The 18,339-nt window shown below is 44.1% G+C and overlaps 1 protein-coding gene across 1 annotated transcript in view; it reads right to left on the bottom strand.

The window, feature by feature from the left end:
* Positions 1–409: 409 nt before the first annotated feature.
* The window catches only part of LOC135510566 (kin of IRRE-like protein 1), a 31,523-nt gene continuing 13,593 nt past the window's right edge, over positions 410–18,339 (bottom strand). Inside the window, exons 2-15 of the mRNA XM_064931580.1 lie at positions 12,444–12,593; positions 10,681–10,830; positions 10,391–10,548; positions 9,919–10,069; positions 9,448–9,553; positions 8,752–8,900; positions 8,399–8,526; positions 7,638–7,764; positions 7,333–7,433; positions 5,363–5,579; positions 4,886–4,993; positions 4,089–4,216; positions 3,592–3,669; positions 410–3,480 (exon numbers count right to left, since the gene is read on the bottom strand). Of these exons, the coding sequence (XP_064787652.1) occupies positions 2,815–3,480; positions 3,592–3,669; positions 4,089–4,216; positions 4,886–4,993; positions 5,363–5,579; positions 7,333–7,433; positions 7,638–7,764; positions 8,399–8,526; positions 8,752–8,900; positions 9,448–9,553; positions 9,919–10,069; positions 10,391–10,548; positions 10,681–10,830; positions 12,444–12,593 (2,417 nt within the window). The 3' untranslated portion in view covers positions 410–2,814. The remainder of the gene's footprint in view (positions 3,481–3,591; positions 3,670–4,088; positions 4,217–4,885; positions 4,994–5,362; positions 5,580–7,332; positions 7,434–7,637; positions 7,765–8,398; positions 8,527–8,751; positions 8,901–9,447; positions 9,554–9,918; positions 10,070–10,390; positions 10,549–10,680; positions 10,831–12,443; positions 12,594–18,339) is intronic.

Raw genomic sequence — 18,339 nt, 5'->3', positions numbered from 1 at the left:
CTGTATTTGTAGTAGTAGGATATAAGCCTTTAGTTGAATAGTAACAGTAAAAATAGTGAATACAGTGGTAGTGGAAATAGCCAAGTGACTGTAGCCCAGTAGCAGTGTTGTTGTGCTTTTTCACATGTATATAATATAATTATTAGTACAATTAATGGGTACCAATAAAAGGCTGTCAAATGATTTAAAATCATTAGTAAAGTTAATTGTATTGATTTGCTGTGATTAATCGCATTTTCAAACATTGTTCAAATTTTGCTCTAATTAAAGAAGTTTCCATTTATTTTGTTTTTTTATATCACATTGTGTTGTAGGTAATAATATATGTTGACTGTAGGGGAAAACAAAATAAACTGTATTCTCTGAATCTGAAGTTATCCCATTCCCCTGAAAGCATCACACAATATGGTTAATTTTATAAAAAACAGTGCTTTTTATTTCTGTAATACTGTGGAAAAATAATTACATACCATTTTTAAAAAATATTGGAGATAATGAACTTAAAAAATGAAAATGTGATTTTTGTTGTACATCTTTTGAACAGTTTTTCTCTGCTACGTTGAACAGTACAATAAGATAAACATTGTATTTCTAAATTCAAAGACACAATAATACAGGATACAGTCCTACCAGAGGTATACAAGTATTGGAACAGGATTGCGAAGAGAAATGATATGGACAGATTAATGCAGCGTTTTCCAAACTCGGTCCTCGGGACCCCAAAGGGTGCACGTTTTGGTTTTTGCACCTAACACTACACAGCTGATTCAAATAATCAAAGCTTGATGATGAGTTGGTTATTTGAATCAGTTGTGTAGTACTAGGGCAAAAACCCAAACATCCGCCCCAGGACCGAGTTTGGGAAATGCTGTATTACTAAAACACTCACACATAAACACATACAGACATACACACACGCATACAATATTCACGCACACACACAGGTAGAGTACGGTGTGTCTATGTGTTACATACACACACAGCCATTCACACATCTATACAAACACTGTACAAATAGATGTGCACACACACACACACTCTCTCTCTCTCTCCCTTTTGCTCATTCTTTCTTTCACCCATACACATTCACACAATCACACAACACTATATGTCAATACTGTAGAAAAACCTTCATTGCCCCTTTCGATACACATTCTCCTCAGGCCTCGTCATCATGGCTGATTGTGTATGAGTAATGAAAGCGTTTACCACATGTTCCCTAAGGCCACTCTGTTCTAAACCTTTGCACACACCATCTCACTAGCCATGGTCCCAGCTCTGTTTGTTCGCAAGTGTGACAATGACCACAGGAGTAGGCAAGACAGCACAAATAGACCTGGGACCAGGCTACCACATCACCTCTTTCTATTTCAGCAGGGGACACCAGGCTAAGGCTTATAGCCTGGATCCAAGCTGAATTTGCTATGTTTCATCGTATCAATTATGTAGTATATTCATATAAATGGTGTAACAAAGTGATTTCAGTTTGGATCCCAGGCTACCAGGCTTATAGTTCCATATGCCTGGAACTGCCTCAATACCTAAACCCTTGGTAGGCCTAGCAACACACAACACCTGCCAATATAAGGACCTCCTGCATGCTATCTACTGCATAAATGCTTGTAACCCAAGATTTACATCAAAATAAAGAGCAACATGGACACTTGGTAAAAAGGTTCCTGTATATACTCCCCCTTCCTGAATTCTGCCAGTCATCAAGGCTGACAGAAACAGGTCCACAAATACTTCTTCATGTTTCTCTTTGTTTGTTGGGGTGAATATCACCCAAACAAATACTAAACCCTCTCAAGTTAGAACATTTTGGTCCACAGACACCTCCTTCACAGAAATATGACAAAAATAATTCAGTAAAATGTTAAAAAATAGAATACAAAGCTCTAGTTTGTTGGTGTGCAAATAAAAACAGACATATATATAATACAGCTATAGATATAGATAACGGATGTCTAAGCAATGAATACTGTTTGTAATGCAGTGCAAAATGTACCATGGCCCCACTAACCAGCACCAATGGCGCCAATGAAGTAAAGCATTCTGGGATATATATGTGCTCTAAGATCACTGTATAAAACAACAACCAGCTAAAACAAAATGGCGGACAGTCATTACTCCTCATTGGTTGAGGTTTCTCCCGCCCAACGAACGAGTACCATATTTGATGGTCAATTTCTCCATGATATGCCTTACTTTAATATTTGGCAATCGTATATGGAATAAATTGCCTGTAACACCCCTCCCTCTCGTCACTCATTACAGTCTAAATTCATAGCACTTCTGCTATTCATTTTGACAATTAAGATCTAAAGATCTCTTGTTCTCTCTAGTCCTATTTTCTCTGGTCTTGATTGTGACTTTCGCTTTCTGCTCTTTCAGAGCGAAGAATTGAACACTGGGAGTGTTGGAATTCTGATTACAAGGAATTCCCCTCTGTCTCATTGGGATACTCTCTATTTTCCACTGATCTGGACTATCTCTCTTTCTCATACCCTCCCTGTCTCGTGGGCAAATCTTAACTCCTGTGTGTGTGTGTGTGTGTGTGTGTGTGTGTGTGTGTGTGTGTGTGTGTGTGTGTGTGTGTGTGTGTGTGTGTGTGTGTGTGTGTGTGTGTGTGTGTGTGTGTGTGTGTGTGTGTGTGTGTGTGTGTCTGTCTGCATGTGTGTCGCAGTGTGTGTGTCTGTGAACGCTCAAGTGTGTTTGTGTGTGTATGTTTGAGAATGCAAATGTGTGCGTGCGTCTGAGTGACAGTGTGTATGAGAATGCACCCTCACCCTCTACGTGAGAATGAACTGTATCTCACACATGTGTCTGCATCCTCTGTGTGTGCCCTCTGTGGCCGTAGTCAGAATGCTGCGAGGTATAGGAGAAGCGGGTCGAGCTTCCATACTTCCCCAGTCCAGTCTCTGACCCTGACGGAGCTGCCCCAGGTCCCACCCCCACACCAGGCCCCACCCCTGGCACAGGGCCCACCCCCGGCCCCACCCCGTACATCTCATAGGACGGCCCGGCTTCCAAGGGAGCCAGAGTGGGCGGGGCGAATCCCATGCGGTAGGGGGTATAGGGGTGAGAGGGATAGCCGTAGTTGTCGTATGCCAGTTGAGAGGAGTCCAACAGGCTGCAGTCCCCAGGGAAGTCGCTGGTCTGCGGCGGGGGGTTGGGAGGGGGCGGCTGGCTCTGCCCAGCCCGGGTGAATGTGTTAAACTGAGCATAGCTGTTATGGGACAGTCTGGAGGGGGGGCGGGGGTCGTAGCAGCTGGGGCGGCCAGGGGTGTTGAGGGGCCCTGGGCCTGGAGGGCCTCCTCCACTGGCCGTGGCCCCTGATCCTCCAACACTGCTACTTATGGAGGCAGCGCCCCCTGGGGTGTTGGAGGGCCGGTAGTCGGAGTAGTGCATGGAGCGGGAGGCGGGACGGCCCTCGTCGTGGGTGGAGGCTCGCACATTGTAGTAGCCATTGGTGGGATCCTGGAGAGAGAGAAGAAGACATATTGTAGCTAAGGTGTGTGTGGGTGTCTGTGTGAATGTGTGCGTGGGTGTGTATGTGTGCGCGTGTGTGTTTGTGTGTGATGAGATCACCTTAAGGTCGTACTCCTGGCGTGTGTCTAGAGTGTCGCTGCGTAGGTCCTGTTTCAGTTCTATATCGTCTTTAAAGGGCTGAGACGAGGGAGAGAAGGGCACAGAAGAGGGCAGAAACTAAACCATCAAACAACAAAAAAACAACAAAGGTGGGGAGGAATCCAACATAAGAGGGGGACCAAAGTAGAAGAAAAAGAGAAAAAGAAGAGAAAGTGACAGATCTAAATTAAGGATGAAAAAGGGTCATCATAAGTGTTAAAAATGTGAGTATTGTGATTGATAAGATAGGACAGCAAAAGTTGATACAATTGAGAGGTAAAAATAATTTGTGCATTTCTCCTACGAGGTTGGTTGTGTAATGTGAGAGCTTCCGAGTTCAGGCATCGTTGGAATGATTGAATAAACTTTATTGATCCCCTGAGAGGAAACTTGGGTAACATAAACCAAAGGTAGGAAAGTTCAAGGCAACCTGCTGTCCCGTTGTCATGGCAACTCACCGAGTACATGGCCTTGACCATGCGTGATGCCGTGGAAACACTGCCGGAGTCCTCCTCCAGACTGTGGGTCTCCTTGTTTATTGTCTCTACCTTGATGTCTGGCTTACCCAGCGTGACCCCGCGACGACCTGGAAGCACGGCACAACAGCACAGCACACAGTTGAATACTGCTGGATATGTCAGGGTATATTGATCTAGATAGATACAATATGTATACCGTATGTATACGTGCATGTGGGTTATGCGAATAATGGGTTCATATATTGATATCAAATCAAAAATCGAATCAAATTGTATTTGACACATGCACCTAATACAACAGGTGTAGATCTTACTGTGAAATGCCTTAACCAACAGTGCAGTTCAGAAAATATGAACTAAATATACTAAAGTAAAAAATTTAATTAAAATAGTAACACAATAAAATAACAATAATGAGGGTATGGGTTAGATATCTGATGACAATTTAAATGGCTTAGAGGAAGGAGAGGAGGGAGAGAAGAGGGCAGAAACTAAACCATCAAACAACGAAAGAAAAAAAAAAGATGGGGAGGAATCCAACATAAGAGGGGGACCAAAGTAGATGAAAAAGAGAAAAAGAGAAAGTGACAGATGTAAATAACACGGCTCTATATAAGGGGTACCGGTACTGAGATAATGTGTGGGGGTACAGGGTAGATATCTCAAGACAGGTGTATTGGGGTTTTTAGGGCATGGGCATCTGAATCATGTATTGGTGTGTGTTTGATACTTTATAGATGGTTTGACTGTGGGGAATAGATGCAGGTGTCACTCACTGCCTTTGTGCTGCCGGTAGAAGATGAGCACCAGGACTAGTAAACACAGGAACAGCAGGATGGTGCAGCCAACAGTCCCTCCTGCTATTATACCCACTGGGACCTCCTCTGGGAGAGGGAAGAGAGGAGAGAGGAATGAAGGGAGAGAAGAATGGGGAGATTGAGAGGGGGGTAGAGAGGAGGGAGGAAGGAAAGGGAGAGGGAAAGAGACAGAGAGAATGGGGAGAGGAGAGATAGAGGAACGGAGAGAGATAGAGGAAGGGAGAGAGAAAAGGAGAGAGAGAAACAGTATTCAACGCAATACAACATGCAGATTCAGCTAAAACATTGTAATCGAGCAGGCATGAGTATATATGGTGGTTATTGTTGTTGTTGTATCAAGTTAGGAGAATGAATATAATGGTGATGAATATAATTGTGGTGAATATAATGGTGGTTATTGTTGTTGCTGTTGTTGTTGTTTGTCTCTGGTCATACCAGTCTCATCCAGGGTGATGATCATGGTCCCGGGTCCGAAGGCGTTCCAGGCAGTACAGTTGTAGGTGGACAGGAAGTCAGCCTCCATGACGTTGTTGATGGTGAGGGTGGAGAGGACAGCCCCTCCCTCAGACAGAGGTTTACTCTGCTCCACCGTGTACCTCTCCAACAGAGTCCCCTTCTCCTTCTCCCACACGTTCTCCTTCCATGCCCATACCTGGAACACAGACAGGCAGGCAGACAGACAGACAGACAGACAGACAGACAGACAGACAGACAGACAGGCAGACAGGCAGACAGGTGCAAGTTAATACACGCATATGGACTCCATTGAATTATGTGTACTGACACACACATACATATGCATTAGGCATATACACTCATGTTTTACACATGCAGGCACACTGTACACACAACTGGGCATACACAGACGTACACACAGACGTACTGAAGTAAACAACAAGCACATGCAACTATTAAAAACACATTCACGCACACTTACAACGCACACAGAATGAGATTCACACAATACCAACAGCAACTGTTTCAAGCCTCTCTATCTCTTTATCCTTGGACTATAGAGTAACACGTAGTGGTTTTAGAGCTGGTGAGAATCTTACACTCTTCCGCAACTTCTAACCCGCTAAAAGCTATTATTCACGCTGAAGTATGAAAGAGTATTTAAAAATGCATGAGGCCACATGTTCCTGTAATCTACCATTTATTCTGAAAAAGGGAAACTCTGGCGGAGGCATTTACCAGGACAACTGTTCCAGTCCTTCATATTTTATAACCACTTTTCTGTCCCTGCATTAAGGACGCATAGTAAGCTGGTGCATCAGAGAGAATCAAACTCACAAGGCTTAGAGAGGAGCGGAGAGACCAACTACACACGGACTGTGTCACAAATAGCACCTTATTCCCTGTACAGTGCACTACTTTTGACCAGGGCACATAAGGTGCACTATGTAGGGAGAAGGGTGCCATTTCAGATGCAGCCACTGCCTGAGAGCATCCGGACCAGAGAGGCGAGTGGAGGAGAGGAGATATCAGCTGGTTTCAGACACTGACCGGCTGCACTAGAAGTGTCCCTCAACTAGAAATCTTGTTTACTTGGTGGGTCTCAGGACAATTCTTAAAGATTTTGGCGGCAGCCATAAAACAGAAAGAGTTTGGGAACCGCTGCTGGAGTGTCGACCATGTCAGTCTCATAACGATAAGGTAATCTCACGACGAAAATGTACAGGTGGTAATCCCATGACGATAATGTACATTTGGTAATCCCACGATGAAAATGTACAGGTGGTAATCCCACGACGAAAATGTACAGGTGGTAATCTCATGACGATAATGTATAGGTGGTAATCTCACGACCATAATGTACAGGTGGTAATCTCACGACCATAATGTATAGGTGGTAATCTCATGACGATAAAGTATAGGTGGTAATCTCACGACCATAATGTATAGGTGGTAATCCCACGACGATAATGTATAGGTGGTAATCCCACGACGATAATGTATAGGTGGCAATCTCATGACGATAATGTATAGGGGCAATCCCATGACGATAATGTATAGGTGGTAATCCCACGACGATAATGTACAGGTGGAAATCCCACGCCGATAATGTACAGGTGGCAATCCCACGACGATAATGTATAGGTGGTAATCTCATGACGATAAAGTATAGGGGTATTCTCATGACGATAATGTATAGGTGGTAATCTCATGACAATAAGGTATAGGTGGTAATCTCACGACCATAATGTACAGGTGGCAATCCCACGACGATAATGTATAGGTGGTAATCTCATGACGATAAAGTATAGGTGGTAATCTCACAACCATAATGTACAGGTGGAAATCCCACGACGATAATGTAGAGGTGGTAATCTCATGGCGATAACGTATAGGTGGTCATGTAAAAGCTTGCAGTAGAGTTTGTACAGTATCGACTGTCAACTTACAATCTTGTCCGGTGGAGGTGTGCTGGCGATGTAGCATTTGACCTCTCCACTCTCCCCCCTCACCGCATACTGGACGGGCTCACTGGAGATGATGGGGGGACCTGGATAGGAAGGGATGAACAGAGTGAGGGGTGGTACATTCCGCTCCATGTATAAACAAGAATAAATACTACACCAATGAATAGTTTGAAATAAAAGTTGCACACTCCGGTCTTCATAGCAGTATTAAAGCCTACATCCAATCATCACATTTGAACCATAAACTCAAGCTTATCTATTCTTGTGTGATGTGTGGTGTTCCTTACCGTTGACAGTGAGCATGACCTCTGTCTCTCCCACTCCGATCCTGGGGACGATGGCCTTACACACGTACTGCCCAGCGTCCGCCTGGCTCACTGACTTCAGGAACAGCTGGTTGTTATTACTAAGGACCTACACACGGGATGGAGAGAGAGAGGAACAAACAGAGTCAGGAACAAACAGAGAGAGAGGAACAAACAGAGAGAGAGGAACAAACAGAGTCAGGAACAAACATAGAGTCAAGAAAAAACAGAGTCGGGAACAAACAGAGAGAGAGGAACAAACAGAGAGAGGAACAAACAGAGAGTCAAGAACAAACAGTCAGGAACAAACAGAGAGAACGATGTGGACAGAAGAAAGGGGGAGTGCAATGATGTGGCCAGATGCCGTTCTACTTTTTTAGATATTAAAATAGAAAGACTTGAGAAAGAAATAAATGAGAGATAAGAAGAAAGGAGACAGACAAGGGATAGACAAGAAAGGCGGGACAGGATGGTTGTTGTTATTGAGGACCTACACAACAAGAGAGAAAAAGAGAGATGGACAGAGAAGGAATGCAAAAGTGAATAAAAGAGAGGTGAAGTAGTGGGAAAGACAAATGGAGGAGAGGAGCGAGGGAGCATCAGGAAAAAGCCAGGAGAAAGAGATGGACAGAGCAGGGGGAGTGAAAGAGAATAGAGAGACTGAGAGAGACAGAAGGATATAAAAGAAAGGGAGTCTATAAAGATAAAGAGAGCGACAGAAGGAAGAGAGAACTGGTCCTCACCATATTGGAGCCCTTCTTAGTCCAGGTAAGTGTTAGAGGAGGGTTGCCGGCCCATTTGCAGTTCAGAGTGACATCAGAGTCTATGTCCACTGTCACTGGTCTGGGCTCCACTACCAGAAAAGGACCAACTGGAGAGAGAGAGCGCGAGAGAGAGCGAGAGAGAGCAAGAGAGAGAGAGAGGACTTTTATTTAACCAGGTCAGCTACTGATAACAAAGTCAAATACAGTACAAAAATGACCACCTAAAGAGAAAGGAAAGACAGACAGACAGAAACAGAGAGAGAGACAGAAAGAGCCCGACAGAGAGACAGACAGATGCTATTTGCCAGCCATGGAGGTCTAGTTTGACTCACAGTGTACATCGACCAGGATGCTGACGTTGGTTTTGCCCACGGCGTTGAACACTGAGCAGGACACTGGCTCAGTGAAGAAGGAATGGTCAGCTTTGGTGGTGAACACACTCTCTCTGGCTCCCTGCAGGATCACTCCACCTTTAGCCCACCTGAGAAAGAACACACATATTGTATGAATAAACATGTACTGCCAGGTTTGGTTCCCACATTGGCCAAACACTTGGTCACCATGACTAACACATGTAACTACCCAAACAGTACCAGTCAAAAGTTTGGACACACCTACTCATTCAAGGGTTTTTCTTTATTTTGTACTATTTTCTACATTGTAGAATAATAGTGAAGACATCAAAACTATGAAATAACACATACGGAATCATGTAGTAACCAAAAAAGTGTTTAAAGAAATCAAAATATATTTAATATTTGAGATTCTTCGAAGTAGCCACCCTTTGCCTTGATGACAACTTTGCACACTCTTGGCATTCTCTCAACCAGCTTCATGAGGAATGCTTATAGTAAAAATAAATAAAAAGTCTTGAATGAGTAAGGGGTGTAAAAGCTTTGGACTGGTACTGTAGATAAACACAACTATCCAGCCAGACTAATGCACTGCTAGAGAGAGAGAGGCAGGTGGGCATATACTGGAGACAGACATAAAGGTGAACAGATACTGTAGGTAGATAGAGGACATACATGTATCCCATGATAGGAGGGTTGGCGGAGGCAGCGCAGGTGAAGGTAACTCTGTCCCCCTCTAAGACGGAGCGAGGCTCGATGGACAGTGTCACCGTGGGGGGGTCTGGAAAGAGAGGACACACGGGGTTAATGAGGCACACCGACAACATTAGCAAATAACAGAGAGAATGAGAGAGGAGGGGGGCAGAGAGGAAAAAGAGAGGACCCCCTCAAGGGTCCTGGGCAGTGATCTAAGTGATGTACTTGTTTTCATTAGGAGCTGTTGTCTGTGAATATCATCAGATATTCAGTCATCACAATCTGTCATAAAAACTATGTCAAGCTAAGGGGAAGGTTATGAACAAGTCTTCAACGAATTCCTTTGAGGGTGACTTACGATGTACGTTGAGGGTGGCTTACGGTGTACGTTGAGGGTGACTTACGGTGTACGTTGAGGGTGACTTACGGTGTACGTTGAGGGTGACTTACGGTGTACGTTGAGGGTGACGGTGGTGCGTTTCCCGGCGGGGATAGCCAGGTTACTGGCCACACAGCTGTAGTTCCTCCCTGTGTCTATGTCCACTGGGTGGATGGGCAGGAAGCTGTGGGTCGTCACCCTCTTCCTGTCCGGGAGCACCTCCTGATGGAGGGAGGGAAAGAAGAGATGGAGGGAGGGAAAGAAGGAACGAGGATGGAAGGGACAGAAATGGTCAAGAGAGGGGTAACGATGGACTCAAGACCCAATACAACGATGAGAAAAGGTAGGAGTAACACGATCAAAGTCAGTGACTGTGTGTATGGATTTGAGTGTGTGTGTGTGTGTGTGTGTGTGTGTGTGTGTGTGTGTGTGTGTGTGTGTGTGTGTGTGTGTGTGTGTGTGTGTGTGTGTGTGTGTGTGTGTGCATGTGGGTGTTATAATACTATGTGTTTGCATGTGTACATGTTTGTTTCATTGACTCACGGTGGTGCTGACTGCTCCATCTACAGGGATCCCATCTTTCTGCCACTCTATCATGGCAGGGGGCTTGGCCCCGCGGGACACACAGCTCAGGTTATAGTGGTCCCCTGCATTCAGCAGCACCTCAGGGGCCCCGTCTATCACTGGGTCATCTGGGGGGACTGGAGGTAGGACAGGGGGGTTAAACACATGCATGTACTGAAATACACACGCATACACACACACAACCACACACACAACCACACACACACACACACGCACGCACGCACGCACACACAGTTGCTGTATCTTACTGAGGACGGTGAGTTTGGCTCTTCTAGAACGTAGCGCAGCGTCTGGGGCCTGACACTCGTACAGGGAGTCATCAGACAGCTCAGCTGAGATGATCTCCAGGTTATACTGGCCCAGCTCCTGCACCCGCAACACACGGTACCTCGGCCAGGCTGGGGGGAACGGAGAGAGAGTCAGACATAAGGACAGTCAGTGGAGGCTGGTTTAACGATAAATGAGCAGGGCAGGCTCATTTGGAATGTATTGAAGGTAATGATAAACAAAGAACACAACCATGCACATATTCGTATGTATGCGCTCTCACTCTCTCTCTCTCCCCCTCCCTTCCCCCCCTTCTCTCGCTCTCTCTTCTAGCGCTCACACAGCTCATGTGGTGCTATACATTCTTACCAGCAGGTGGCAGCCGTGCTCTCTTTCACCAGCAAGAGAAGAGAATGCATGCATTATGACAACAACGTTTTAGAGGACTCCAAACGGACAGAAATGCTGGTGAAGATTTCATGTCCTTTCTCTTCACAAATAAATTCCATCGGAATCATTCCGTCACAGTAGCATGTACTGTATGTATATCCATATGCTTCAAATGAGCTTACCCTCCCATAACCTTGTGTGTCCTTGTACCTGACATATCATGTGTGTCTGTATGTTGTCTATGCATGTATTTGCATGTGAAATGTCGAGAGAGCGAAAGCTTATGAAAGGGAGAGGGAAAGAGATCAAGGCAGCGAGGGAGAGAGGCAGGGTGAGAGAGAGGGAGAGAGGGAGAGAGGCAGGGTGAGAGAGAGCGAAGGAACGAGGGAGAGAGGCAGGGTGAGAGAGAGAGAGAGAGGGAGAGAGGCAGGGTGAGAGAGAGCGAAGGAACGAGGGAGAGAGGCAGGGTGAGAGAGAGCGAGGGAGAGAGGGAGCATGTGTATGATGGAACCAGTGTTCATTCACATGTTTCTATTTAAAAGCTTTGGCTTGAAGCACTGAACCATTACAGTATCAATATGATTGAAAGAGAGGGAGACAAAGAGAGAGAGAGAAAGAGAGAGAGAGAGAGAGAGAGAGCGAGAGAGGGGGAAAGGAATGGTGAGAGGGCAGATGAAGAGGAGCAGCAGAGGAAGGGAGGGAGAGAGAAATGAGAGAGTGTTTGAGGAAAAGCAGAGACAAAGAGAGGGAAGAAGAGCGAGTGTGAAGGAAAGGAAAAGAGCGGCAGAGGGGGGAGAGGGGAAGAGAGGGAGGAAGAGAGAATGAAGAATCAGTGAGGGGTTGAACAGAGGCAAAGAGAGGGAGAGAGAGAGAGAGAGAGAGAGAGAGAGAGAGAGAGAGAGAGAGAGAGGAAAAGGGGAGATAGAGGGAGAAAGAGGGAATGAAGCCGGAAGAGAAAGAATGTGAGAAAAGCAACGAGTTTACATTTTTTTGTATTTTCAACAAGCCTTATTTCTTACAGATAGGGGAGACAGAACATGTGTGTTTGTGATAGAGATAGGTATAGGTATAGAGAAATTGATGGACAGATAGAGAGAGAGCCTGGCATAGAGAAAGAAAGAGAGAGACAAAGAGGGAGAGAGACAAAGAGAAAGAGAGAGGAAGAGGGGGAGGGTAGAGATAGAAAAAGGGGGAGAGGTGGTAGAGAAAAGGTAAACACTACAACAGCATAGAATGACAGACAGGGCGATATACAGAGAGGCCTTGTAAGCAGTGCGACTAGAAAGGATGGGTGTTGGGTGTTGTTGGGTGTTGTCAGGGGGGAGGAGGGGTCTTAGAGTTGTTGACGTCTCACCCCTGAGGTCCTCTCCGATGCCCAGGGCCAGTCCATCCTTGGTCCACTGCACAATGCCCGAGTAGTTAAACACAACACAGGACAGAATCACCCTCTGGCCCAGCACCACCGACTGGTCCGCTGGCTCCTGGGAGAAACGCGCTGTCCACACTGGGGTAGGAGAAGGAGGGAGGGAGGAAGGGAAAGGGGGAGTGAGAGGGAGAGAGATGGGGGGAGAGAGAGAAGGGTGCATGAGCATCAATACAAACCTATAACATCACATTTTGTTACAAGCCCACAGTTGTGTTGTTGTTAGATTGTTGTTACAGTAGATACATACAGCGTCATTATACACAAACTGAGAATAAACTGTTTAGAGGGGCCATGTAGAGACAGAGAGGTGCATTTCACTCATTAGAGTTTTTGTGGTAAAATTAGTAGCTAGGTCTAAAAGTTAAATTGTTCTCCAGCTACTACGATCTACAATTTCTGATGGTGTGTTTGATATGGTTTCTCGTTCTCCTTCAACTGAAGACAAGTTGGAGATCGAGGGAGCATTAAGACATCGAGACATAGAAAGATTAGGAAAATAGTGAGAAAAAGATTTCAACAATGGAGAGAGAGAGATAGAGGGGGAATGAGGGAGTGAGACATGAGCTGACTCAGGAGGAGAAGAGAGGTAGATCAAACCCTTACGATTTAACCCATAGAGTCTCACCCCATCTCCCAGTCCCTCATGGCTTCCCTGTCTTAAACCTCTCTTTCTATCTTTGTCTTGCTCTCTCTTTCTTTCTCTTTCTCTCTCTCCATTCCTCCCTACAGTATGAGTCATCTCCCAGGCTTCCTCTCTCCCTCTCTCTAACGTCTAACTACAGTACATGTCATTGTCTCTACTCCACAGGGCTGTTCCAGCTCTACTGAGAGCCACCATAGTTCTTTCTGCAATGTAAACCTGTACTGTATTCATCTGATGAAGTGTTGTGACTGCTTGTCCAATCTGAAAAAAGTTGTGTTCCATGGTACATAATGACATGCGCTGTAATTAAACTACTCATCAAGACCGCTAAACAATGAGAGACTGACAATCCAAGTCAGATTTATGTCGAGCAGTCTTTTGGTTGTGTTGTTGTGTTTCTGTTGTCCGTCTCTCTCTCCTTCTCCCTCTGAATGTACCGTATACATACAGTGTAATGTACTGTTTTCTTGACTGGACTGGTAAACAATGAAAGAATGGCAATCAAATTGCATTTCTGTCTCACTTATCTGTGATGTTTCTCCCCTCCCTCTGTCTCGCTCTCTCTGAATGTGTATCGTTTTTATTTTAACGTATGCATGAAATAACACATATGAAATCACCAAGTTACCAAAAAAGTGTTAAACAAATCAAAATATATTTCAGATTTTAGATTCTTCAAAGTAGCCACCCTTTGCCTTGATGACAGATTTGCACACTCTTGGCATTCTCTCAACCAGCTTCACGTGGAATGCTTTTCCAACAGCACTCCATCAATCTCGTTCTTGGTCAAATAGCCCATACACAGCCTGGAGGTGTGTTGGGTCATTGTTATGTTGAAAAACAAATGATAGTCCCACTAAGTGCAAACCAGAGATGGGATGGCATATTGCAGGCAGAATGCTGTGGTAGCCATGCTGGTTAAATGTGCCTTGAATTCTAAATAAATCACTGACAGTATCACCAGCAAAGCACCCCCACATCATCACACCTCCTCATCCATGCTTCACGGTGGGAACGACACATGAAGAGATCATCCGTTCACCTACTCTGCGTCTCACAAAGACACTGCAGTTGGAACCACAAATCTCAAATTTGGACTCATCAGACTGAAGGACAAATTTCCAACGATCTAATGCCCATTGCGCGTGTTTCTAGGCCCAAGCAAGTCTCTTCTTCTTATTGGTGTCCTTTAGTAGTGTTTTTTGGCAGCAATTCAACCATGAAGGCCTGATTCACACAGTCTCCTCTGAACAGTTGATGTTGAGATGTGTCTGTTACTTGAGCTCTGAAGCATTTATTTGGGCTGCAATATCTGAGGCTGGTAACTCTAATGAACTTATCCTCTGCAGCAGAGGTAACTCTGGGTCTTCCTTTCCTGTTTTGCGGTCCTCATGAGAGACAGTTTCATCATAGCACTTGCTGGGTTTTGCGACTGCACTTCAGTTCTTGAAATGTTCCGCATTGACTGACCTTCATGTTTTAAAGTAGTGATGGACTGTTGTTTGGACTGTTGTTTCTCTTTGCTTATTTGAGCTGTTCTTGCTTATTTGAGCTGTTCTTGCCATAATATGGACTTGGTCTTTTACCAAATAAGGCTATCTTCTGTATTACCACCCTGAACTTGTCACAACACTGATTGGCTCAAACGCATTAAGAAGGAAATAAATTCCACAAATGAACTTTTAACAAGGCACACCTGTTAATTGAAATGCATTCCAGGTGACTACCTCATGAACAAGGATGCAAACTGGTGAGGGCCCAAAAAGGTGACACTTTTTTGCAAAACATCCCTGCTAGTGGGAAATGCAGGTTTTAACTAATTAAACAACAAAGAATATGATCTACATGATCCGTCTCTGTGTGTAAAATAAAAAGTGGTTAATGTGACCCTAACTCACAGCTACAAAATGTAAAGAAAGCAATCCAATGTTATTTGTTGCCTAGACTTTACTGCAAATGACACTCAAGTCTTGAGAAAAAACAATCCACTAATATTGCAGATAGCCATGACAGCCTTTATAATAGGACGGTTGTGACCTCACACACATCTAAATATTGCACTTGAGAAAAACACATCTTAAAGTAGAAATAGAATGAAACAAAGACATTCTATTTTTGCTCTATTATAGTGGCCACTACAGCAGACATCGATCAAGTGCACAACGCAGAAATAACGTTCACAGAGTTAAAAAATATACAATCTCCCCTCACTCACTCACCCACATGTGTTACTGTCAAGTTCAACACAACAAAAACAATATATTTGGGCTACACTGCACATTATTACATTGAACACTGTCTGCCTGTGGACATCTGTTCTACAATGTCCCAGCAAAAGCGAGAAAAAGGGAAAATGTGTGGTGTTCCTTTCACCTCTATAGTGGCATCCAACTTAAGCCAGGCCCAGCTAGAGCTACACTTGTTGAACAAACAACACCTCATTTACACCTCTATAGTGGCATCCAACTTAAGCCAGGCCCAGCTAGAGCTATACTTGTTGAACAAACAACACCTCATTTACACCTCTATAGTGGCATCCAGTTTAAGCCAGGCCCAGCTAGAGCTATACTTGTTGAACAAACAACAGCTCATTTACACCTCTATAGTGGCATCCAGTTTAAGCCAGGCCCAGCTAGAGCTATACTTGTTGAACAAACAACAGCTCATTTACACCTCTATAGTGGCATCCAGTTTAAGCCAGGCCCAGCTAGAGCTATACTTGTTGAACAAACAACAGCTCATTTACACCTCTATAGTGGCATCCAGTTTAAGCCAGGCCCAGCTCCAGCTACACTTGTTTAACAAACAACACCTCATTTACACCTACTTCTCTCATACTGAAAATTAACCACATACTGTAGAGGGAAAACATTAGTTAACAGGTTAGTTTGTTAGTTAGTCAACATTTCACACAGATTGCCAGGGTACAGTAATTCCTGACATTTAATCCTAGTAAAAATTCCCTGTCTTAGGTCACTTAGGATCACCACTTTATTTTAAGAATGTGAAATGTCAGAATAATAGCAGAGAGATGTAACGACCATTGGTGGAAGAAGGTGAGGACCAAGATGCAGCGTGGTATGTGTTCATCATTATTTTAATAAACTGACCACTAAATACAACAAGGAACAAAAGACACAACCGAAACAGCTCCGTCAGGTGCAAAACGCCCTAAAAAGAAAATACCTACCCACAAAACCCACGTGGGCTAGAGCTTGCTAAGTATGGTTCTCAATCAGAGACAACAACAGACAGATGTCCCTGATTGAGAACCATACCTGGCCAAAAACAAAGAAATACAAAAACATAGAAATAATAACATAGAACGCCCACCCTAGTCACACCCTAGCCAAACCAAAATAGAGAATAAAAAGCCTCTCTATGGCCAGGGCGTGACAAGAGAATGATTTATTTCAGCTTTTATTTCTTTCATCACATTCCCAGTGGGTCAGAAGCTTAAATACACTCAATTAGTATTTGGCAGAATTGACTTTAAATTATTTAACTTGGGTCAAACATTTCAGGTAGCCTTCCACAAGCTTCCCAAAATAAGTTGGGTGAATTTTGGCCCATTCCTCCTGACAGAGCTGGTGTAACTGAGTCAGGTTTGTAGGCCTCCTTGCTCACACACGCTTTTTCAGTTCTGCCCACAAATTTTCTATAGGATTGAAGTCAGGGCTTTGTGACTCCAATACATTGACTTTGTTGTCCTTAAGCCATTTTGCCACAACTTTGGAAGTATGCTTGGGTCATTGTCCATTTGGAAGACCCATTTGCGACCAAGCTTTAACTTCCTGACTGATGTCTTGAGACGTTGCTTCAATATATCCACTTAATTTTCTTTCCTCAGGATGCCATCTATTTTGTGAAGTGCACCAGTCCCTCCTGCAGCAAAGCACCCCCACTACATGATGCTGCCAACCCACGTGCTTCACGGTTGGGATCGTGTTTTTCGGCTTGCAAGCCTCCCCCTTTTTCCTCCAAACATAACGATGGTCATTATGGCCAAACAGTTCTATTTTTTTTCATCAGACTAGAGGACATTTCTCCAAAAAGTACGACCTTTGTCCCCATGTGCAGTTGCAAACCGTAGTCTGGCTTTTTTTATGGTGATTTTGGAGCAGTGGCTTCTTCCTTGCTGAGCGGCCTTTTAGGTTATGTCGATATAGGACTCGTTTTACTGTGGATATAGATACTGTTTCCTCCAGCATCTTCACAAGGTCCTTTGCTGTTGTTCTGGGATTGATTTGCACTTTTCACACCAAAGTATGTTCATCTCCAGGAGACAGAATGAGCGGTATGATGGCTGTGTGGTTGCACAGTCTTTATACTTGCGTACTATATTTTGTACATATGTACGTAGTACCTTCAGGTGTTTGGAAATTGCTCCCAAGGATGAACCAGATGTTTGGATGTCTACATTTTTTTCTGAGGTCTTTTTCTGAGGTACTGTGTTTGAAGGTAGGCCTTGAAATACACCCACAGGAATACCTCCAATTAGCTCAAATTATGTCAATTAGCCTATGAGAAGCTTCTAAAGCCATGACATCATTTTCTGGAATTTTCCAAGCTGTTTAAAGGCAGAGTCAACTTAATGTATGTAAACTTCTGACCCACTGGAATTGTGATACAGTGAATTATAAGTGAAATACTCTGTCTGTAAACAATTGTTGGGAAAATTACTTGTGTCATGCAGTAAGTTGATGTTCTAACCAACTTGCCAAAACTATAGTTTGTTAACAAGAAATTTGTGGAGTAGTTGAAAACGAGTTTTAATGACTCCAACCTAAGTGTATGTAAACTTCTGACTTCAACAGTACATACATATATACTGTTCTATTAGCCATGTTTTCATACCGCTTTCTTGATAAACAATGAAAAAATCACACATTGTTTCTCTCTCTCTCTCACTATGTCTTTCTGAATGTACTGTATACTATACATACATAATATATGTATATACTATATGTTCTTTACCCATACTGCTTTCTATTTCGGTGGTCCTCCTCCTCCTCCTCCTCTTCTGGTTGGAGGGGGTTTAGAGCCACACTGTCACAACCAATTTATCACATTAAATATCAGTCCTCTAGCACTTTCACTCTCTCTCCCCAGTTCCCTCTCTCTCTTGCTCTCTGAACCCTCCAGCATTCCTCTGTAGGTCCTCATCTCTCTCACTTTCTT

This window comes from Oncorhynchus masou, chromosome 23 (assembly GCF_036934945.1).
Source record: "Oncorhynchus masou masou isolate Uvic2021 chromosome 23, UVic_Omas_1.1, whole genome shotgun sequence".
NCBI classification, from domain to species: domain Eukaryota; kingdom Metazoa; phylum Chordata; class Actinopteri; order Salmoniformes; family Salmonidae; genus Oncorhynchus; species Oncorhynchus masou.
This window is presented reverse-complemented; position numbering and strand designations above follow the sequence as displayed.